The sequence below is a fragment of the Coloeus monedula genome, assembly GCF_965178545.1.
Source record: "Coloeus monedula genome assembly, chromosome: 8".
NCBI classification, from domain to species: Eukaryota; Metazoa; Chordata; class Aves; order Passeriformes; family Corvidae; genus Coloeus; species Coloeus monedula.
In genome coordinates, this window is record NC_138788.1 from 26,202,093 (window position 1) to 26,225,740 (window position 23,648).

At 42.2% G+C, this 23,648-nt stretch overlaps 1 protein-coding gene across 5 annotated transcripts in view; it reads left to right on the forward strand.

Moving 5' to 3' along the window:
• The window catches only part of CNNM2 (cyclin and CBS domain divalent metal cation transport mediator 2), a 119,373-nt gene that overhangs the window by 69,507 nt on the left and 26,218 nt on the right, over window positions 1-23,648 (forward strand). For all 5 annotated transcript variants that reach the window (XR_014226615.1, XR_014226616.1, XM_082286205.1 and 2 more), the window contains exon 2: window positions 22,571-22,714. Coding sequence is in view for 3 of the 5 variants with exons in the window: in XM_082286205.1 (XP_082142331.1) it covers window positions 22,571-22,714 (144 nt within the window). In the remaining 2 variants the exon portion in view is untranslated. The remainder of the gene's footprint in view (window positions 1-22,570; window positions 22,715-23,648) is intronic.

Below are 23,648 nucleotides of genomic sequence, written 5' to 3' on the forward strand. Positions count from 1 at the left end.
TGAGATGACCCAAAAGTTACTGCTCTGGCAAGGGTGCCTGTAATACTGTTAACGCAAAACTGCATTTTAGTGAAATCTTGATACCGAGCAGTTGGGGATACGCAAGCCATGCGGAATTGGTTTGTTTTCCATTTTAGTTAAAAACCAGCTTAGAAATTCTAGTTTAAAGCATTGATGATTCTGTGTTTTAATGACAAATCTCACAAAGTTAGGTCCAAAGCCACAATTAGATATTTGAGTAGACAGACTCTGTTTTTTGAAAGCCAGCTTTCAAGTTAACTCAGGATCTGCATGGGAAAGGGGTTTTTCTTCTCCATTACCAAGTCAGACCTACTAATTTTCTTGATGGGATGTTTTATAAATTAGTGCATTTTGCAAGAGAGGGTCAGGAAAGTGTCAGCTTAAGGTTTATGATGGAAACCCAGTGACCTCTTGGCTCTGGAGGGACTGCTGTTCCTTCACAGTGAGATTCAAGGAGTGTAGATTCCCTGGTGGGGCAGGGGGCGGGGGCTTCAGTGTCCCTCACCTGAGTATCAGCACAGGGCAGGCTGCAAAGGGAGGGTGCACATGCAGATGTGGACGGGGTGGAGTCCTCTGGCTGGAAGGTCACTGACTTCTTCTCGGAGGCTGCGTGACCGCTGGGAGCAGAACGGCCGCGAGCTCTGAAGTCTCAGTGCCTACGGAGACGGGGAAAAAAAGTAGTGCACCTTGACGCCAGCAGTGCAAGACTAAATGGCTGTGAATGGAACAACTTACCGGCAACATTTTCCATTTGCAGCTCCATGTTGAGGTAATTAGCCCAAATAAACTCAAACTGCTGGAAAACTGCAGGAGCAATGGAAATAAAAGGTCACCATGCATTGCAGGGGTTAAACAGCTGGGCTTGAATACCTGCACTGCTCTCTGCATTAAAGGGAAAACGGCAGTCATTCAATAGGTCTAATAACTCTCAAAAGAACTTCTGAGATGCTTATAACTTTTGCTTGCCTCTTTTTATTTCATTGCTTCAATCAGAGTTGTTTATACTTCTCCCTAAGTTTGCCTTTAGCTTCATGGTTGGTAAAAATTCGTCAGGGAAGAGTTCAGTCTACCCCATAATTATGCATGTTAGGGCCTGGTTTCAATAACCATGCCAAAAGTAACAAACAGCACAGTGGCCCCTCTTCAGCACCCTCTTCCCACCAGCCTCATGGCAAATAACTTCATTTTAAAAATAGCTTAAAATAGCAGTGTGTGTACATTGACATTTCCCATTAGTTTTCTGCTCAAAGCTTGCTTCTTTAAAAGGCCAAAATTGTGAGTTTTGGCTTTGAAATTTTGTTTTGGCTTAGTTAGAAATCTGGTATTTAGTGCTGGCAAGGTGAACAGGGGAGCCGGTGTAGATGAGTATGTCCTGAGTGTGGTTTTTCTGCCATGAACTCTGTAGAGTGTTTCCCATGGAGGAGACTAAGCTCACAGGTATCGGTTGATGCTGTTGCTTTCTGAGACTAAAAAGAGGATTAGAGTAAAGAGGCTTTCAGTAACTGAGCATAATTGCGCTAGAGCCCTTCATAGTAGAAATAGAAAACTGCTGATGAGAAGTTATGATGGGATTGGAAGGGATATTGGATTTGGAAAGCAAACTTACATGCACACATACTTTTGCTTAAAATCTGTTACTCTCTAACTCTGCTAAAGGGAAAGTGTGAGCATTCGTACTGTTTGAGCTACTGTGCTCTCACACAGACTGGAGGATTTGCTTTGCTATCTCTGTTTACCTGGGGGTGTGTTATTTTTAGAGAAGCGGAGCTAGCAAAGAGAGCTCCTGGTTTTGTCCATTTGATAATTCTTGCCTTTGTTTAATTTCTGTCTCTGTTCCTTAATCCAATGGGACTGTTTTTACCACTGTACATGTCTTCTTTACCATGAGCAGCTCTACAGCTTTCAGCCTGAGTACTGAAGACAGTAGAAGTAGGAAGTGGTCTACAAGCCCTTAAGTAGAGCCCTCTCTTCCTTTGTCTCACCCCTCTTCAGTTCACATTTGTTGCTAGGAGGAGGAATTTGGACATTGTCTGTGTCTTGGCTTTTCCCCCCCTTGTGATAGGCTTGGGACAAGCAGTTCTGATCATTTCCAGTGAGGGATTATAAGGAGAGGAAATTCATATACAGCTCAAATTCCTAAAAACGTGGAGGAAAAAGTCAGGGCCTGTATCTACAATCCTGTTAGAGACAAGTGAGCCATGATAGATTTCTCATCAGCTCTTGAGTGTTCTTATAGCCTCAACTGGAGATTGTTTCTCCCTGGAAGTTTACCAGAAAAACTGAGCGAGAATCAGTGGTGGTGGTTTGAACTGTATTTCCAAGGGATTCAGTCTCAGTAGTGTGGGTGTTCTCTCAGAAGGTCCTGCTCTAAATTACTTCTGGCAGCTGCAGGTACACATAAGCCAGAGAGTCCTTAACATGCCCTAGTTGATCTTTCAACTTGTTAGAGAACAAGGACTTGCATCTTACTGCATGCAACAGAGCAACTGATAACCACCTGATACATGTCTGGTGCTCCCAGATACTAATATAATACAGAAAATTCTTGGTAATGGTTAAGTGCAAGCTTACCACATGCCCTTCTTTGAAGGAACAGTAATAAAAAAATAGCATTCCATTCTGGTATGTGTAAAGAAAAGTCATCAATTTGAAATATTGATAGTTGGTTGTATTTGTATGTGTACTTCTACCCTTGGGTCCTCCTCATATTTTTATGATTTAAATATCAAATTCCTTTTTTGTGTGTTGTTCTGTCCCACCCTGGCCACCCCAGTACTTTTGCATACCTATTCTAGTAGTGAGTCAAAATGGTGATCTTTTTTTCCCAGATGATGCTGAACCCAAAACTTCTTTTGTTTTTCTTTTTTTCCAATGCTTTGAGAAATGTCATTTGTTGAGGTGGGAAAAAATGTTTTGTGTCTATTAACAAATAAGATGTGAGACTGAGTGCGTGAAAGTTCTTTTAGGAAAACAGTTGAATGTTATACTGACTTAGGCCTGATAAGAAAGCTTATCTCTGTGCACTTGAGAAGCCACAGCAGGTCCAGTGACTTCTCTTACCACACATTTGCATTGGTAAGGGGCTGTTCCATCACTCCGTGTAAACTAAACCACCGTGACTGACCAACTCTTCTTGCATGAGGCATCTGTGCTCTCCTGCCTTTGAGTTCATGCCCACACTGGTACAAGCTGGGGTGGTGAATGTGCAGTCCTGCAGGGCACATGCCACACATGTAGTCTCTTTACCCCTGTGAGTCTGTATCTGGGCAGGGAGTGAGACACCTCCATTCAAGGACATCAGTGTGGCTACAGTACAGTGTATCATATCCCTGCATTCAAAACCCTCTCTGCCTAGAGAGCTGCAAAGAGAAATGTTGGAAACTTTAAAAAACAAAAAGCATCTTTCTGCATAATTTTGGGTAAACTGTCTGATAAAAATTACCTTCCCAAGTGGGATTTTCTAACATTTTCTCGTTTGTCTGGGTTTAGTGTATGTGGCAAATTTTGTCTACTCTTATATAGAGGTGAGAGTATCTGTGCCCCTTCCCCAGCAATCTCAGTCAGTGAAGTTTGATTTGATTGGTTTGCAAACCTGGTGCTGTTACACAGGACTTCCACTACGTTAGCAAAAACTAAACAGAGGGATTGATGAGCTGGGAGGATCCCAGGGCTGGCCTGCTATCAGTGACATGTTTATAATTCCCTCTCTCTCTTTGCCTGAAAATCCTAGAATGGGCCATGACTCCATTTACGAGCAGTGTCTAGGAATATGTTGAAGCAGAGTCCAATTCATTTTAGGCCATTGAGTTCCCTTCTGTGTTGTCCTCCTCAGAACTAGCAGGCTAAACCCTTATACTTGGGATGACGTTTGTCAAAACCCCCATACACAATTCCTTCTTCCTGCAGATCCAACTTTTCAGAGAGATAGTCCCTTATCATAGAATAGTTTGGCTTGGAAGGGACCTTTACAGGTCATTTAGTCCATGTATCTAAAGAGTACAGCAAGCACCACATTTCAGTGCCCAATGTCCTGCCTGCCAAACAATGATCTTGCTTGTGGAGCAGGGACAGTTCACTGGAGAGCCCCATGTGCTGAGGCTTGGGCAGCTTTCAGTCTGGTACTCCTTGTGCTGGGCCTTCTCCCATTAGGAGCCACAGGTCACATTCCTCCCCAGCTCTTACTCTAAAGCAGGGGGCTTTGGTTGCCAAATAAGTCTTTTCAGGCAGGAAGGAATGTTTTGTGGAGGGGATTTACCTGTTAGTGGATTAGGCTATCCCAGAGTCAATGGCCTTGCCAGCTTGGAAGAACCTGCCCACTGCTGCCTACTTTGAAAGCTGTTCTCTCTTGCTTCTCTTGCAAACACACTCCGCAGGACTCTGCTGCTAGTGGGCAATTTGCTTGTTTCCCCAAAGTCTTGAGCAGGTAAGCCTAGGAAGGGTGTTGGTCAGGACTGTTGTTCCAGGGATATTGTTGCATCTTTCGGATGGGAGACCAGAGCCCAACTTCAATAAGATTTTACAGCATGTTGTCTATCCTTAAGTTGTCCCAGGACCTCTGAATGACCAACCATCAATTAACTCTGACCTCTTGTGGTTTCAAAATCTGCATCCAAATTCTGTGGTTGGACTCTCTCTGTCTCAAACCCCTGACCACACTTGCTATTTTTAAGCAGGGGTGGAAGGCTGTGATCTCCTGGAACTCATTAGCTTTCAGTGCTGCCACTGCTCCTTCCCCATCTATCAGAGACATTGCTGTGTTAGCGTGGACGGCTCATCCTGTTCATCGCTGTTGTGGCACAGCAGGGCTGCAGCTTGAGATACCTGTGCTGCCTTTTGTGGTGCTAAAGCCTCTCCAAGTGGGCTCACTGACTTAGGAAGCAACTTCCAAGCCCAAACTGCCTGGTCTTGGCGTTTTCTTCCTTCACCGTGGCTTGCCCTTCCTCTTCTGTTCATGTTTTTGTTTTTCTTGGGAACATCCAGTGGTGTGTTTGACCTCCTATGGGTCAGGGTAGAGCTACAGGCGTTCCTGTAGCTCCTTGCTCAGCTGTCTGCCTGCCCACACCATGCTTGTTTTCCCATGGCAGCCGACCACCTGCTGACGTCCAGCTCAGCCTCTCCACCGTCTGACAGCTCGGCAGAAACCCCAGGGGCTTTAGCTCTCCTTACAAAGCGCCAACTCAATTATTGGACTTGGGATTAAAGTAAAGGCTCTGGGAGCACAGCACAGATCACAGCGTTAGTCCACTGAGACGTGTGCCTAGCAGCAGGGGGGTGTTTCCTTTGGGTTTCATAATGGATTAGAAATGCTTTCTTTTGGGGGCCAGATTGTCATTCTCAGACACTGTAGTCAGTCTTACTATCAGCCCCTTGAAGACTAAATGTCTAAAGGAAGTGACAGAAATAGATACACTTGTTTCCAAAACAAAATCTTTTGGTCCAGAGAAAAGATACCTGCCTCTTGAGAAAGAGGAGAAGGCTCCCATCTCTCCTACTTGTCTGAGTTCAAGGTCTCTTATCCTTTGTCTTTGACTTGTTTCCCATCGCTTATCATTTACTAGAAAAACATTCCAGCATCTGTGCAATGCTAGACCACCAAAAAAGATGAAGAAGAGATGGGTGCACTGCTGCTTCTCTATTTATAGGAAGAGAGAGATGAACCAAAAATGAGATGGGAAAATTCAAATCTTTAAATACTCTGAGGGAAATGGATGGAAAAAGGGCTGCTTTCATTGTTCACATGGTCCAGGAGACTTTCTCATGAACAGCTTGGCGTAACCCCATGGGCAGCTCACTCATGACCGGGGGATTTCTGTGTACAACCCCTGCTTTTGTTTTGATGTCTCTTATTTGCTTCAGCAAGTAACTGCTACAGCAGTTGTACCTTCTTGCCCTAGCTTAACTTCCATCTTGGTACTTTCTGTGCTCATCCTCCAGAGTAACTCACATAGCACTGTTAGCATTTCTGATCATTTCACTTGTATTCACGCTCTTCTTGCTACCTTTGGTTTGCACATTTTCATTCCAGTCACCATTTCATAATCCCTTAAACACTGAAGATATTCCCTATCTCCTTTTAGAACAGTAGGCTGCTCTGTCTCTTTCCCTGTCAGATCAGTGAAATCTCTCTCAAGCTGCTTTCTTTTCTGTGTTTCCCTTTGCCATTTTTGAACCTATTTCCAAGAGCACCACAATCTTCTCTCAGACCTCCTCTGCTAATCAAGTTTTAGTAGCCTTGGTGTTTGGAAAAACACATCTTCTCCTATATTTGATGAAGAAATTGCTATAGTATTTGCTTGCAGATCAATGGTTGTTCTAGATTAAAGATTTGGACCTCATGCTCTCTGCTCTGCCTTCAGAGGTTGGCTCAGACCCATCGCAAGGGCAGAAGGAACTGTTTTCAGTCTGGGCGTTGGAAAGTGTTTCACGGCAAGGTGTTGAAGTGGGAAGTGTAAGGGTAGAGTGTGATGCTGCCTTGAATGCAGTGAGGAATTTAAGGCACATGATGGAGGGTGGGAACCAAGGGCTTGTCATTGCAGGTGAGATGCAGGGTGGCCAAGAGCTTCCCATTTGTTCTTGTACCATTTAAAATGTCTCGCACATCTAGAGCAGCATCAACCTCATCTGTGCTTTCTGCCACGAGCTCTTTCACACTGCTCCTTTTGCTCATAAAATATTTCCTAGCATTAGCTGCAAAGCCTTCCCTCAGATGTCAACTCTTGTGATTCTGGTGGGAAGCAGCCATTTTGCAGTGGCCACACCACCAGGCCAACTTGCTGATATTTATATCTACTGGAACGGTACATGTGATGAAACACATCAGTGCTTGAAACAGTCGTACTGTCCCTGCCATCATCTTCCTGCTCCTTCCAGCGACTGCTCCCTTGCCCCCAGTGAGGCTGGGGAATGCTGGCCTCTCTCCTTCTTGCATTGCCATGGCTTCCATGCGGATTACTGTACAGGGGCAGGCAAATTACTAGGTACTCTAATGAGCTGGGGCAGAGATGGTGGTTTGAGCACTGATTCAAATGCTCCCACAGTGGAAATAACATGAATCAAATTTGCAGTCCTCAAAGTTCCTCCCTTTCCTTCTCTTCCCCCTCTGTGATATTTTGTTCCTGTTGATAATTCTCTAAATGCTGCCTTTAACAAAACCACTGTCGCCAGTCCCTAATTTCAGCTTCAGCTTTCCTTAGAAATACACCCGTGTGGGATCCAGCACCCAGTGTCCCTCTCAGGGTTGTGTCTGCTCTTCCTTTCTGCCCAGGGCTCTCTGTTTGGTGACCACCACTCCATGCTCTCTCTGGCCTGCAGCTTTTCTGCTGTTGAGTTCCATCATTTTACCAATCTGTGTGGTGGTTGGTCTCCCTGTTTGTCATGTAACCTAGAGCTAAAGTCACTAGGAAGAATATCTTCATTGGGCAGAGACCTGTAATAATTTGATTTCAGGCTTTTGTATCTTGGTTATTGTATACTGTAAGGAAGATTCCTTAATATTTTCCAGAAAATTACGCAGTGTGGTGAATTTTTTTTTTTTAGCTTGCGTCCAAGGACTATTTCAGACGTCTCAATAAAAGGTATCTTAAAAACAATAAGCCTTTTGTCAGTAGAGAGCTCAGTATTACAGGGTTCTGCATTCCCACTGAGCATTTTTAGCAGTCCATAAATTGAAAAAGGTTGAAGACCATTGTTGCAGTCAATTTGGCAAGTCATTTTCTTTGAGTTGTTACACTGCGTAAATATTTTACTGTCCTGCCAAGAGCTGTTGTTCTGCCAGACATGTAATCATCTCAATGAATAATAGATCTGAGCTCCTGATCACTTGTGGTCATAAAAGAACTTGGCGTTCCTGTGAAACTGGGTAGATGTTCAGTTCTTGGTCCCAGGATCTAGAACTGTTCTTGTTCTGTGGTCACCACACTGATCTAGTCTTGCTCTAGATTAGAGAGTGGTACCCTTGCCTTGTGCCCTGAATAGCTGAACCTATTATAGTTGCTAATTTCCAGCCATCAAGAAGGTGATAATGCTGCGAAGTGGGACAGAGATCTGTAAAGCTTCGGTAAAAAAACTTCAAAATCTTACTGTTTCAGTTGCACAGTTGAGTTTATTCATCCTCCATCCCATTGGCTTTTACAATTATTTGATGCAACAGGAGTTACAGGGGAGGAGAGGAGACAACTTAGCATCAACAGCTTCTTGGTGGAATCCAGTTGCCATGGAAATAAGCAGGTGAGATGCCACCAGCCTGTAAAGATTTAAAGAAAGATTGTAATTTCTGGAAAGCCATCTGCCACTCCTGTTACACACAGCTATTGCCTGAGTCCCTCCACTAAGCTCCAGGGATAGTGCTTTACATTAGTTTAATTTAGAAAAAACCTTGATCTGCTGATTGCTCAGGTCATACAAGTGTTCTTTTTATTGATGGTAACTGTTGTGGAACTTATACAAAAGTGTGTGGCTTTTATTGCTGAAAACTCTCCTTCTCACAAAACTCAGGATTTTGTACTCATCAAGGAAGGCATTCAAGCAGGGGGGTTGGGCTATTTTAAACAGGCTCCTGTGACAGTTCTAAGTAGTGTAGCAATAGTGCTCTGAGTGGATAGGACAATGCTTGAGCAGATGTGATGAGATGGGTTTGAGAGTTGGGGTATTCTTCATCCACTTTACTAATTCCCCTAGGGGCATGGAAAAAATATTTAGATTTTATCACTTTAGAAAATTTCTCTCATATTCTCTGCTTGTTTTGTTTCCCTCAGCTTAAAACACTGAAACTGATTAGTCAGTTTTGTATTCATCGTCTGGTTAAATGGAAGAAATGTGGTGTTTGGGACACCAAACCATGGAGGAATAATTAGAGAGTAAAAGTCAAACCTTTCAGACTGGTGTAAATAAGTCTTGAAGAACTTTTGTCACCTTCTTGTAACTATCAAAGTACATTTTTTTCATACAGATGGGGCATTACCGTGTGGAACACTCTCAGAAGGGCAGCACTTGTGGTAGTCATTTGAAGTGCTTTATCTTAGTGAAGCTGATGGTCTTTGGTTCCCCAGGAGGTGGGCTTTAGAAGAGGACCCAAGGAAGACCTCTTTGCGCCTCTCTTGTGGTTCATGACAGATTTCATTGGAATGCAGGAGGGGAAAAAAAAAAAAGGCAAAAGAATGAACTAGATGTCTCTTCAGTGAGAGCCTCTTGGACTTGCCTCCTTGTTTGTTTATTTTGTTGTGTATTTCTTGTGTCAGAGAAGTTCTCAAGGGAATTTACCATTCAGCATTTCATACAGAGGTTATCATAAATCCAAGAGGTTTTTTTCTGCTTTGTGTACTTTATGGCAAAGCTCCCTGGAACTTAAATTCTCTTTGTTGTTGTTGTTGTTGTTTTTGTGTGTGACTTCAATTCCATGAACTAATATTAGTTATACAGTGAGGAGACATCTATATATAAACACAGAGTTTTTTATGTTTCCATATATACTCATGTTTCTATATATAAGCAAAATCCTTTCATAGGAATATTTAAAAATATGTGTCACATTTTGTTGTGTATTTTATGGTGGGAAAGTGTAATCGGAAAAAATGCATTTAGATCTTGTGGGACAGTAAGGTAAAATAGCTACTTGTGTGAACTGGATCTTTTTTTAGATGCAGGCACTACAGAAATAGCCAAGCAATAGCCCCTCTGTGAACTCCAAATGCATTTCCTTTTGCCAGGGCTCACTGGTCTGTTTGTCTAACCCTTGTAAGGACAGTGATGCAGTGACTGTGGCCAGGCTCCCGGCTCCTGGAAGGACAGGGACCTTCACAAATGTACCTGCTGTACGTTGAGATGCAGAGCACTAGATCATACATAGTCTGTATTATTTAGACTAAATGTGTATTTGAGCTCTACTTGGAAATACAGGGTGTTTCAACTAAATTGTGCATGGTATAAAGTTGGGGTTTATATAATAATTTTTATTCATGGCTTTCTAGAAAATTTGTTTGGGTTTTGTTCTTACTGTTGTGAAGGAATGACAACCTCTTCCTGCAAGTGGAAATTACAGCAATATTTTGAAGTTTGTTGTCTTCTGTCATTTGGGGGCTGGCATAGGGTCTGCACTGCTACTGTTGTGAAGGAAGCTCCTTGGGGGGATTAGTTGAGGTTTTTTTGTCTGGTTGTTTTTATTTGGTTTGGTTGGGATTTTGTATAGTTTATTTTTAATCAGTTTGTTGTTTATTTTTTTTCCTTACCTGCCTTAGTCCTCCATAGCTTTAAAAGTCATTGATTTAGAAAAGTCAGAAATACCATGTTTCTGTAAGCTTCATGAAATGTGGTTTGTGGGTAAGAGAGGAGATTTTTCCTGTTGCTCCCTCTGAGGTAGAGATGAGAGCTCAGCCCTGACCTGTTCTGTGCAGGCAGCATCACCTGGCTGTAGCTGCATTTGTGGAGGGACCTTTCTTGAACAAACAGAAGATGCAGAAAGAAACTCAAGAGTTGCAGACCCCAAGAAAGGGTCTGGCTGGGAATCTTTAGTTTTTCAAACTCTCGTGCCCCAGTCCGTGGACATTCTCCTGTGAACCGCATATAGTGACAGACATCCGTTCTGCTATTGTATGCTAGATAAATACTGTTTATACTACAGATTTAATTGCAAGTCCTCAGAGCCTAGCAGACTGGTTTTCTGGTTGGGGTTTGTGCTGCTGTGATGTACCAGGCATGTTTGGATTTGCAAACAGTCACGGAAGATAACAGAGAAACGTGTGTTGTATGTTGCGTGACCTAGTTGTCCATGTCTCTTCTAGCAGAAGTTTGAGCTGATTACTTTAGTATTTATTGGGATGTAGAAGAATTGTCTAAGCCTAGCTAAAAATAAACAAATGCAAGGCAGAAGTCACAGCAGTAGGACTCTGTTTCTCTGAGGCCATTTCCATGGTCAGAGTGTTTTAGGGATGCAGGGATGCTGGTATTGCATTCTTAGTGTGGATACAGTTTTATGGGCAAAGCTGTACGGATTGCATGAGTTTTAATTCACCCTCTACCCTCACAAGGGAAGCTAAACTGCCCTGTGCCAGTGGGTTCAACCATTGTAATTGAGGTTGCCTCCATGGCTAGTGAAGTTACGCTTCACTGTAACTCTTGAGAGTGTTGCAGGAGTGGTTGAGTGCATCATGTGAATGGATCGAAGCTGTGTGTACCAGATGATTCACACAGACACTTGTGAGCCCTTGCTGTGCTGAGATACCTGGGTGCAATGCTGTTACGTGGTGTTACTGTAAGAGTGTAAGAGCTTAGGTAGCTCTCTCTAAGTATTAGGCTTAGACAAAATCATAGAGATGCTGTAACGCACACATGTACAAACAAAGGTGAACAGTCTTAAAAAGACAACAGAGATCTGTCCTTTGCTAGAGGAGACTGAATGAAAAAGTGTGCTGCTTAGATCAATAGCCCCATTCCCTATGAGAAGCTATGCCACAAAGCTTGTTCTGGAGTAAAATTGTCAAAATAAGCAGTCCCAGAAGTCAGGGATATTAAAGCCAGTGTTTAGGTTATTTGTGAGCAAATACATTCAGATTAATTTTGGATGGGGCTAAAATAATGATAAAGACTTCTGCAGAATAATAAAGAAAACAGGGCTGCCTCTACTACATCTTCCCTGAGCTAAGCATCATGAAAGAAATACCATTCTCACTGAATTCCTGTTATGTCACTAAAATATTACAGCTCTACGCTTCATGTAAATATTTGACAGGGAGAATTTGAATAATATTGTAACGTAGGTGTGAGTCACATGTCATCCCCTGTCATCAATACCCAGCAGCTGGAAAACTGTTGAGCAATCCTGATTTAATCTTCTGGAGTAAAGGAATACTTCATCACAACAAAACTCGCAAGTGGCAAGTTCACAAATTCAATATCTTAAGACTCCCTTTTCTCCTTTTATCTCCAGTGTCTTCTTGCTTAGGGGCAAGGCTCTCACTTTACCTTATCTCCAGTTCTCTCCAGTGGCTGTTGCTGATGGAGCAAGGCTTTGCTGTCTTATCTGAGAGGTTTCCTTCCTCCTTCAAGAGCTCTGGACAAACTCAGCTTACCAGAGGGCTATGCAGGGTGGCCCAAAAAACCACTAATTAGATGGTTGTTCACAAATGGAAACTTTAAGAAATTCTTGTATCAAGTCAGTAATTAAAAATATTAATAGCATAATTGCCATGGAGATTGATCTTTGAAGTTCCCATTTCTAAAATGTGACCCAGTAGTGCCATTTCTCAGAAAATTAATCTTGCCTTGTATGGTTGAAAAGATGATGTTGTATTACTAATTCACTTGAAAATCTTACATTTATGAGTAATTGATAACTCCTAGGAACAAAGCCAGTCAATTTACGTTTGTTCTTGGGAAAGAGTAAGAATGCATTGAAGTATACCATCAGAACTGTCAGTCGTTCAAACAAGGCAATTTTCTGTAGTCTTTCCTTTTCCTGGGGATGATGAGTCAGCATTCGAACCAATTCTTTTGGCTTCTTTATGTGATGGGCTTATTAAAGTAACACAAGATCTACTTAAATCCTTAGCAAGATGCAAAATTAAGTGTTTTCCCTTCTCTAAATGTTATTGTATTATTATTTTGCAAAAAACCTGTAGTTTGCAAGCATTTGGATATCTGTGATGCCCCGTTCTGAAATCACAGGTGCTCTTCTGCCCTTTTGCTTTGTGTCAGACAGTTCCAGTATGTCTTTGGGTGGTTTAAATTACTTTCCCCCATGTCATATCCGTAACTCTGTACATTGCTCTGTACATGTTCTCGATGAAGAGGCATGGATCTGGAATCTGTGTCATTAGCTAAAATTGCACCAAACCAAAGTGAAAATGGGACCTAAGAAAGTTTAAGTTGGTCACTCCTGTGAAGTTCTCTGTTCTGTAACTTTGGGTGTGTCTTGGCACTTTTCTACATTTAGGTGTGCCATACCTTTAGTTTTTAAAAGAGTCACTTTCCAGCCAGAGGATATTCCCCCTTCCCCTTGAATTTCCTGACAGTGTGAAGCACAGTTCTGTGGCAGCTCTTCCTGCAGCGCTACCCCTCGAGGGACCTGACCCAAACTAAAAGCCAGTGGGAGAAGGTGGCTGTGCTTCTTGTGCCTTCAGATTGCTGCAGTGTCCTTGGTGTTCTGCTGCACAGCTCCGGAGTTGCTCTGTAATGGCAGGACATGAATCCCTGTGCCCGTGTTGCCTTCTGGAGAAACAAATGTGCAGTGTCAGAGCTCACATGGCCCCGACCCTGCGCTTGTGCAAAGTCAAGGTCACCGGCACTGCTTGTGTTTAGGCACGTGTTTATCCCACAGCTTCGGGTGCTGTGGCAGTGCACACACGTAAGTGCTCCTGGGCTTGTACAGACCCTGCTGGATGGAAGTGGTCTCACCAATTTAGAAAGTTAACAGGGTAGCTTTTCATTAATCTTCCCCTGCTGCAATATAAATTTGAAAGCCTTGCAGTGAGCTTGAAAAATTGGATGGCGCCATCGACCAGGCTGGGTTTGGAGCTGCTGGAATTGCAAACTGCATGTGATATAAATGGCCTGAAGTAAAACAAGTCATTAAAATATAATATTAATGATCTAAGATGCTGGTAACACAAGAACACTTTTAAATTTATGTCCTAAATAGTGAGATAAAAGTAAACTATAGGAAGTGATGATGATAATAATAAAAAAAAGAGAGTATATCTAGCCCCCAATTCCTTTCACGACCCACAGTCTCAAGATGCTGCTCTTCCTTTTCAGCTCATTCTCTTTGCTCTCAGCACAGTTTAGGTCCTTATGTAAGCATGCTGGCCTCAGCTAACCTCCTCCCAATGTCCAAACATGTTTCTGTTGTGCCTTCTAGTTCTTTACCTTTGTTGGATTTAAAATCCCATGGTGTAGATGCCAAAATCTAGAAGCTCCCTGAATTAAACTCAGTCTGTTCTAGGAATTGAGGGAGGCAGGATTAGAGGACGGATTAGATCAGTAGGATTTTTGGCTGCAGTGATACAGAGCAAGGCTGTTGTTTCTGTTGGTGTTGTGTTTTGGTTACCTGAACGTCGAAGTCATCCGAGTTCATTCTTGTTTTGGATTGACTTCTGTTTTTGTTGCTCATAAAGGTACATCTCTTGATGTTCTTGTTTTCATTTAGTGGATTAACTGTTGGACTGGAGGAGATTGAGGAGGTGATAGTTGCTCTCCTGAGTCCTTGTGAAGGGCTCAAGAAATTGTCTCCCCTAGGGGAGGGAAGGCGGAGGAAGTTGGGGTGGGACAAGTCACAGCAGCAATGCAAAGCTGCAGGAGGAGATGTTGAACAGGCCATGGCAGACAGGGGTCATTGCTGTGGATTCCAGGCTGGAGGACACATCTCTCAAAGGATTCAGCATCCGGCCAGCAGACAGGCCCCACCGATGCCAGAATCCAGGACCTCTTCTCTCCATCTGCTGGACTGAGGTCTGGGGAGGACCTGAGCGTGGAGCTCAGCAAACCCAAGGTTTTGCACTCCCTCTGCTGGCAGCAGTTCTGCCTGCTGGTCCCTGCTGTTCATCCCTGAAGGAATGCTGAAATCAGTGGGACAGTCTTGAACAAAAAGGGAAGTAATAAAATTAGTATGGCTCCTTTTTAGGGTTCTTGAACACTAAAAAAAATTTCCTTGTTGATCATGCTGTGGAGGTGCGAGTCAGTAAGGAGATGCATTTCTTGCCCTTCTTTCCAAAAGGTCATTACTTGCCTTGGGAAGTGGGGGCACAGGGGAAATCACATCAGCAGAAGTTACACTTCAGTATCTTTTGAATCCAGTGTGGAAGACTTGAACCATGACCAAGAATGACTTCAATATTCTGTTTGCTTGCCTTAAATTTTGTATGAACTTTTTTGTTCTGTGTCAGCCCAAATAGCCCTAGGTCTCTCTCCAGATTCCGTATTTTCTCTTCTTGTTGACACCTCTTCTCTCAATTTTAGTTTGCTGCACTTCTGAAGTGGTTCCTTAATTTTGTTTTTAAACTTCCACCCTGTTTCTCATGCCAAGCCACCAGTGTCCTGGTGTTACAACTTTGTACTCAGGTTAGAGCCTCAGACAGGTGCCCAAAACACTTTGGTTTTGGGAGAGGTTTCTTTCTCAAGTGTTAGGTTTTCCTTCTCTTCCTCTCCTACTTCAGATCCAGTGGATTCTAAGACAGAAACTTCCAGTTCTGGGAAGCAGCTTGTATTTGTTCATTTAGTAGGCTGAAGTCAGTGTTCTGGCTAGCACTGAGAGCAGCCCAGCTAGTGGTGTGAATTTTACACCCTCGTAGACCCTGGTTATTGTTAACCCCAGCCATATTCAACACAAATTCCCTACTGGAGAAGCACTGCCTGACTGGGAAGCATTGCCATGCTGTTCATGGCGAGGGAGTCATTAGCAATGTTCAAGCAGTTTCTGAAACTTTTTCTTTCCACTCTTCATTTTCATTCTTGAGGCCTGCCTCCACCTGGTAATAGTTTTCCCTAAATATTCTCACATCTGATTCTTCCCTAAGATTCCTACTTGGATAGCAGAGATCTGAGTTGAAATTACCTTTTTTCCTTACACTCAAATTATTTCTGGTTCCCAGCTGATTTCTTTTACTCATGTACCTGTGGAGATTTCCCAGCTTCTGATCCGAGTTGGTTGCTGGGTTTGGTTCAGTTGCAGGTAAAGCTGCAGCTTTCTAGAGCTGTGCTCTCACATTTAGAAGCAGCAGCAAAGCAAATTATGTTTGTCAGTGTATGTCTCACCAAGGTCCTACCAGGAGGGATTGAAGGGAAAGCAGGAGCAGTTGAGTTGGAGCGCCTACATCGACTGATAGGCTTGTGGAGATGGAAAATGTTAGTTCATCGCTTCTCTTCCATCTGCCACGGGGCACTGGAGAATTGTTGAGTCCTTTCTAGGAGCTTTATCCAGTCGAGCTTTCAAAGTTGCAAGTGACTGAGCTTCTGTCGTTTCCCTTGGGAAAGTATTCCTTACAAATACAATTCACTGTCAGGAAGTCATTCTGAAACTCTCCCTGATTTTTGCTTTTTTTGGTGTCCTCCCACTAAATGGACTTTAACACAAAGAGTCTATTTAAAGTCCTACTTTTTTATTTTCCTGTGAAGGCTGCTGTGGTTTCTAGTTAATGTTTGTACGAGACTGAGCTCTCTGGTTTAAAGGAGAATCATTGTATTCCCAGTGGTTGTGCTGATACTTCCACTCATTTCCTTTGAGGGTCTGGATGATTTTCATGTGGCTATATTAAATGAATGTTAGTTATCAGGTTCCCTTCCCAAATATATATTAAAAATGGTAAAAGAGCAGTATCTAAAAAGCCTAGTCTAAACCTAGATTATGTTTTTGCAGCAGTTTTGGGTTTCTCTTGATTCTGTGAATGGTGTTGTGTTATGAACCCAAAGACAGCATGCACCGGTTTGTGTGTGTGTGTTTGGAGAAAGTAGAAGTCTGATTGCCCCACTGAAAATAATCAAAGTGAAAAAGCAAACAGCATGAATGCAAATTTCTGCTAATAGAATGGAGATTTAATGTCCTTGAACTGTGGTTCAGAAAAGAAATTTAGGAAAACACTTTTTACTATGGCATAATTGCTTGCAAGGCAGGGCTATTCCAGAGGGAGTTATTTTTAATGCATGAATTATACAGCACGTTTTAAAATTTATTGTTTTGAATAATGTGTTGTTGAACCTGGGAATCTCACTGACAGACCAGTGTTTACCTTTGTACAAATCAGTCAAAACAAAAACAGTCCCGTAAGATTAAACAGGGAGATTTTTCAGAAGCATTGTTAGTTGGCAAATTCAAGGGCAGCTGAACACCGCCTGGGATTTTTCTCCATGTCACTGAAGGCACATTAAACAGGCTATGGCTTAATGTTCCACGGTACTAACCAACAGCAAACAGACGCAGATTACTGGTTTTAACAAAAATGGACTAGTCTGATTCTTGTTTTACCACAAACTGACTTAACAGGAATCTTCTGTTTTGTAAGTGTTTACCATAGCTTTGATTTAACACTGATTTTTCTTTTTTTTTTTTTTTTTTTTTTTAAAGGAAGCCAGGGGCCTTTAGTGAGATCTGCTGCTTGCAGGGGGCAATAACACCTACAAATCTTCCCAGTTACTGAGTTCATAAACCTCCTTCAGCAGAAATAGAGGCATCTCTAGTTGCTTTCTCGTAGTGTAAGCTTATACATGTCACTACAGGTTGTGGCTGACTGCTCAGAGCTTCTGTGTTACACCTTTGCTGTTGGATCACTCTTTCCTGAGAACCTGGGTTTGCTCTGAAGCTATGGCAGCAGTACTGTAATTTTCTGCAGCATAGTCTGGCTAGCAGTATCATTTTGTTACTACATTGGGTCACATACAAAGCCAGATTGTGGCATTCCAGATCAGTAAAACTTGCTGTCTTTATATGTCCTTATGTACTGAAAGTTTTGCAATTTTTTTTAGAAATTCAGTAATGAAAATTCAAAATTAAGTTTGGCCTGGGATTTCAGTCAGACCTCCCTCAACATCTGTTAAAATCACAAGATAATTTAGGAAGGGACTTCTGTAGGTCATCTTGTCCAACCCCCTCTTTGGAGTGGGCCACCTTTGAAGTTGGGTCACATCACTGAGTTTTGAATGCCTCCAAAGCTGGAGACTTCACTGCCCCTCTGGTTCCAGTGTTTGACCACCTTCATGATGAACAAGTTTTCATTATTAAAGAGAGTCTCCATATTTGAAACTTATGTTTATTGTCTCTTGTCCCATCAGTATCTAGCTCAAAATACTCTAGTTTTGTGTTCTCTGTAGCCTACTATGAGGTACAGAAAGACTTTTAAGTCCTTTCTTTTAGCCTTTTCTTTGTGAGACTCAACCAATGCATTGCCCTCTGCTTTTCCTTGTGCATGGTGGGCTCCAGCCCCAGCCCATCTTAGGATCTGTCCACTGAAACTGTTTCAGTTTCTTAATGTCTTTCATGTACTGGAGAACCCCAAACTGAATGCCAGTGCTGCAGGTGTGGTTTCACAGGTGCCAAATTGAGGGGAGTAATCCGTTGCCTTGACCTGCCAGCTGCACATGTGCTGATGTCAGCACACAGTTCCTTTTCATTGCTGCAGGGACACGCTGCTGACTCCTGTAGTGTGTTCACCCAGCCAGTCAGTCCCCAGTGCCAGCACACAGGGATATATTGTACCAGGTTCATGACTTTGCATTTGCATTTATTGAACTCCATAATGTTCCTGTCATCCCGTTTCTTCTGCCTGTGTGTCTGTGGGGAAGTGATATGTGGCAGTGGGGTTGGTACAGCTCCATCCAAATGGCAAAACTCTTCATGGAGTCAAGATCCTGTGACTGACCAGAGCAGATACTGAACTTGGTCAGATGTTTCCATCTCTTGTTTGAACTTCATGGCAGTATTCTCAAGGTCCTTGCTCTAGACATATGAATGCCTCAGGATGAAAGGAAGAATTTTCCCCCGTGATTGATTTTTCAAGAAGTTGTCATGGTGCCATAAGAGAATGAGTATTTCAGGCATTTCTTCCATTTCTGCTCTGTGTGGTCAGTAAATCACACGGACTCCCAGGAGCTCGTTCTAGGTTCACTTACTCATGCAGATTTAACTAAGCATCTTCATGTTTCTTAATTAGCTTAATAAATCAGAAGTTGTACAGAGCAAAATCTAAGCTGAGTGGCAGGGTTTTAAGCAATGGGATGAGACTGGATTTATGTTTCCTAAAACTCCTTCGTGCTTTAGTTGCCTGTGAATGTAACTGAGAGATGAACATTTGTCACAAGTGGTGCCTCAGGCCACGTGCAGGTATCAGCTCCACACAGGCCCTTGGTGGTGTCACTGACTCTCACTGTACTGGGGGGAAGCTGAGGCAGAAAGCAAACGCTGCCTGCCTGTGTCTGCAGAGGAGTTGTGGGTCACACATCACATTTCTGCCTTTATTGTCAGACATGGCAGTTTTGCAGAGCGGCCCAATTGCTAGATCTCATTGTATCAACACATAAAACAAGTGATTAAAGAAACATTAATGTCATCTATGAAGTGTGGTTAGAGACTGTGGCCAGAAAATCAGTGAAGTACAGAACTCCCATACACCTGTTCTGTTTAACTCATGTTCTGCTCTCAAAGCCCTAGGAATATTATAAGCACTCCAGGTTTTCTTACCTGCTGAATGTTTACTTTATTCAGCTCCTTACTGGATGTGTATTGTACATCTTCAGCAGTGGAAAATACAAGCTGAAACCTCTCTTTTTGGTTGACTAAAATAGTATGACAATTGCCAGTGACTTGATAAATCTTTGAATAAAGCTGTAGCCCATTTCTATTTGAAACAGTCAGAGGAGTCATTATTTTACTTACAGGCCACTTTTACAGTTGAGCACATGCTGTGTTGTGCTCTTTTACTGTGTATAAAGAGGTCTTTGCGCTCCTAGCTTTTCCTTTAGCCTTTTATGTCTTGATTACTTCCATACGTGCAGGGTATTTTGCAGGCTTCTGTGGTGAGAGGACAGCCAGTCTGGGAATGCATCTTCATAACTTCTCCGTCACCACCTCTGATGTGTGTTCCACTGTCTGGTGATTTCTTGCAAATTATTGGATCTGGGTCAAAATTATCTTGCAAAGACCCAAGAAATGTAGTTTTCGGATCTGGTCTGTCTCATCAAATAACTTCATGAGCGTTGGAGCCAATGGAAAGGAAGGAGAAAACTTGGGAGCAAAAGGCAGCCTTTTAGGGGCAGCTTATTAGATTGGCTTAAATTCATCTGACCCCCGCAAAATGTTGGATTGATAAAGTCTGGAACAGGAAAACTTGAAGTCAGGAGGGAAGAAAGGTTAGTGTCACTGTGTGTGTGGATAATTTCTCTTCTCAGCAGATAAATTCTCTGTAACATGTAGTTTTAATAATGAAGGTAGAACTGATTATAGATGCTACCCACCAAAATCCAGTGATGCTGACAAGTTTCAATGGTCTTGATACTTTGGGTGATTAGTGAAAAACCCCAAAAACTGGAGATTGTGGCAGGGCCAGAAGAAAGTGTTTCTGGCCTTCTTTTTCATCGTAGAAGTTACCATATGTCTGATACCTCTCCGTAACTCCTGTTTTATCAGCTCACTTTGCTTAAGAGAGCAGCAGCTGGTACAGATTTTGTTCACACATCTCACATTAGGTGCTGTTGCTCAGATCAGAGTCCTGCAGCTGCTCAAATGGGGAGAACATAACATATTTTAGTGATCCTGAATTCTTGGTGGGGACTGCTCTGGTGGAAAGGGCATGCAGCTGGTTTTGTGGATAAAACTTGTGCACAACTTCCAGCCCTTCAGGTCCTTCCCCAGTCCCATTTTCATGAATCTCTAATGTTGCTTGTAGATGTGTTCAGGACTCCACTGTTAGAAAGACTGTTCTTTTCAAAATTTAAAATTTCATCACCTAGTTCAGCATTATCATAGGCAATGCAGAAGTGGAGGAAAAGGCTGGAATTTGATGATTTTGATCAAAGCTGAAACCCAGAGTTGATAGCATTGTCTTCTGGCGTTTTTGTTTGGCTGGTTCAGTTTGGTTTTTTAATTTAACCGACTTGGACAGATCTTACCACTTACTAATATTGGAGAACAGATATCCTGAGGAATTAGCAGCTGAATAAGCATGTGCTAATGAGCTGCTCTGGTCTGTGATAGAAATGGTTCTTGAAGGAGCTGTGTTTTTTGACTTGAATGCAAATATACTAATATCTGAGCAGGCACTGGGAAATAAATCAGAATATTTCTTTTGTCTGTGTAATTTTATTTTTTTTGTGCTGCAGATCTTATTGAACATTGTTCTGTTGAAAGGATATAGTTGGAGTAATATATTACAAGGGAATGGCACTAATAATAGTACTTAAATCTTTCATGCTTTTATGAAGTCACTTTAATGCTGTTCATTGAGCAGTAGAAAGAGCTGGAAGTCTTGAAAGGAATGCAGAGAAATAAAACCCATAAAACCTGGCACAGTGAAAGACCTTCAGTACAGTATGAATGTTGATACTTTAAAAATCACAAATCATCTTTCTATTAATTCACTGTAGAATAAGGTCTCCTCAAGATAAGACTCAGCAGTGCTGTGTAGTTGGTATTTAAAGTATGTCCATCTGCATCTAAACGAGTAGCTCCAAGACAATCAGATTATGCAGTAGTTACTTTGGTGAGAATATCGCCTAAGTGGAATGGAAACTTCATTTTGAGTCTAATATTAGACCCTGCTTTGGAAAATTCCTTTTAAATGATCACAAGCTGGGAATAGCAAAAGAATTTAACTTTCGACAGACAGCATTCACCAAGAATTTGTTTTTAACTGCTTATGTTGGGTCCCTGGGAAAGCAGATGTGAAAAACTTACCAAAGTGAATTGACTTGACCTGATGCAATGTTTATATTAGTAGTTGATAAGTTTTCCTCCCTAGTCTAATTTGTTCGGGATATTTTCATTCTTTAAGCATGAGTAAGTCTGGGCTGAAATAGTTTGAATGCTTGTTAGTCTAATAATCTGAATCTTAAAACAGGCAGACATTATTGCCTATAAAGGGGTCTAAGCAAAGTCGAACTATTTTGGTTGTCTTCCACAGTTGGGGATAGGTATCACTTTTGAGACCAGCAAAGAAGAGTGTGAGACACTGTTTCTTAGCCCCCGATAGTTCAGAAAGCATGCTGATGTCTGTGTATTTGTACTGCAAAATGCCACTGGCATTTGGTGGACCTTTTGAATGAATGTTATTATTTATGCAGCTTTACAAAGGACTGGCTTTCAGTGGCAGCTGGAGAAACTGGCAACCAAAGGTATCAAGGCCAGTTTGAAGGGTCATGATGATGATATTCTTACCATCATTATTCCTATGGCAGAAAGGACTTTAGGAATTCACTGTGAATGATGCAGAGCTCAGGAATCTTTAGAACTGCTGCTAAATCTCGTCTTAGCTTTTCTTTTGGTAGATCAGACAGTTGCTTTGAATATTTTAATTAATTAATTCCTAAATAAGGTGTCATCCCCCCATATGGAGAATATATAAATAAATTATTTTTGAGGAAGGGAGGGGAAAAAGAGGAGCTGATGGATGGGGGCTAACTTCTCCCCACCTCTACCCTGTTCCTGTGCTTCTGTGGTTTGGTCATTGTGGCTGTTTTTTTCCAGGCTTGAGGAAAATGTCCATGGGATCTCACTGCAAAGGAGGGCTCCAGCCTGGCTTTCCTCTGCCAATGCATGAGACAAGAAGCAGAACAACAAGATAATATAATGAATTCAGTGCCAGGGTGACAGTTCTGCTGGGAAAGACATTAGAACAAGAACACTGATCTCTTTAGTTCTCTTCTAGTGCATTAGGTGGATTTATGTGATGCAGGAATGTGTATCTCAGAAATCAGATTATGATTTTAAGCATTGTTAAACTTTGCCCCTTTTTTCATAAAGCCTGACACCAACCTTTTTGTCTTTTTCTTTATACCTGCGTGTCCCTAGTTCTGCTATAATTTCTGATCATTCAGGAATTTTCTAAAATGTCTAAATTGCTGATTTGTCTCCTCGCAGGCAAGTCTCACCTGGCTATTGTGCAAAGAGTAAACAATGAAGGAGAAGGGGATCCTTTTTATGAAGTCCTGGGAATTGTCACTTTAGAAGATGTGATTGAAGAGATCATCAAGTCTGAAATTCTGGATGAAACAGATCTATACAGTGAGTAGAAATATTTGGAATTTGTTTATAGATGAGAATAAAGACTCCATTCAGCAGCAATTGTATTTATAGCTGTGTTTAGAGAGATGTTACATTGCTGATTTAAAATCTCAGTAGTCAAATTGTTTAGGAAGTTTCCTTAACAAAATGACCTGCAGATCCCTCAAATGGTTAAAGTAATTTTTGTTTTTGCAGCATGAGAACCTCACTCCTTTTTGCTGTATTAATTCAGAAGCAGGACAAATTTCTTTATTTGACCCTTTTGCCAGGAAGATTTACATCTGCAACAATCTGCTCTCTCCTGCCAGCTGTTCACCACTGTAGCTTGTTAAACCTTTGTTACAGTGCTCATGATCTCCCACATCTTGCCCTATTGTCCCTCTGCCTCAAGGGCCTGTAATCCATGTACTACCATACTTCAGCAGGAGGCAGGCAAATACCATGCCTCAAGGAAGAGGAATGGAGTCTCTTTAGAGTATTTGTCACTCAATGAGAAATCTTGAGAATGGAAAGTCTTCCTCAGAGCTGAAAACCAGCCTGTCCTAAATGCCTTCTCTTTTTATCGCTCAGCACAGCTCCTTCCTTCTTTGTGTTGGCGTGTGTTGAGGGAGATGATGCTGCAGGTCAACCATTACCTGGGACTTGAGAGATCTTGACCCTTTTCTTTCCCAGATTAAAGCTTGGACAGTTACCTAAAGTGTCTGCTTCTCCCCCCGTCTGCACAATCCTGCCTGTGCATACAGGACTTCCTTTCAGTCACTCTTCATCTGTCTTATCTGCGGTTTCATCACTTGCTGGCAGATGCTATTTTTCACTACGTGTTTGCATGCAGCACAAGGATGTCTCCAGATTCTATTATAGTAGAAATAATAATTGTAAGTATCTTTAACACTGTTCAGCTGTCCTTTGCTTTCTTTCTCTTTCCTCACGGACG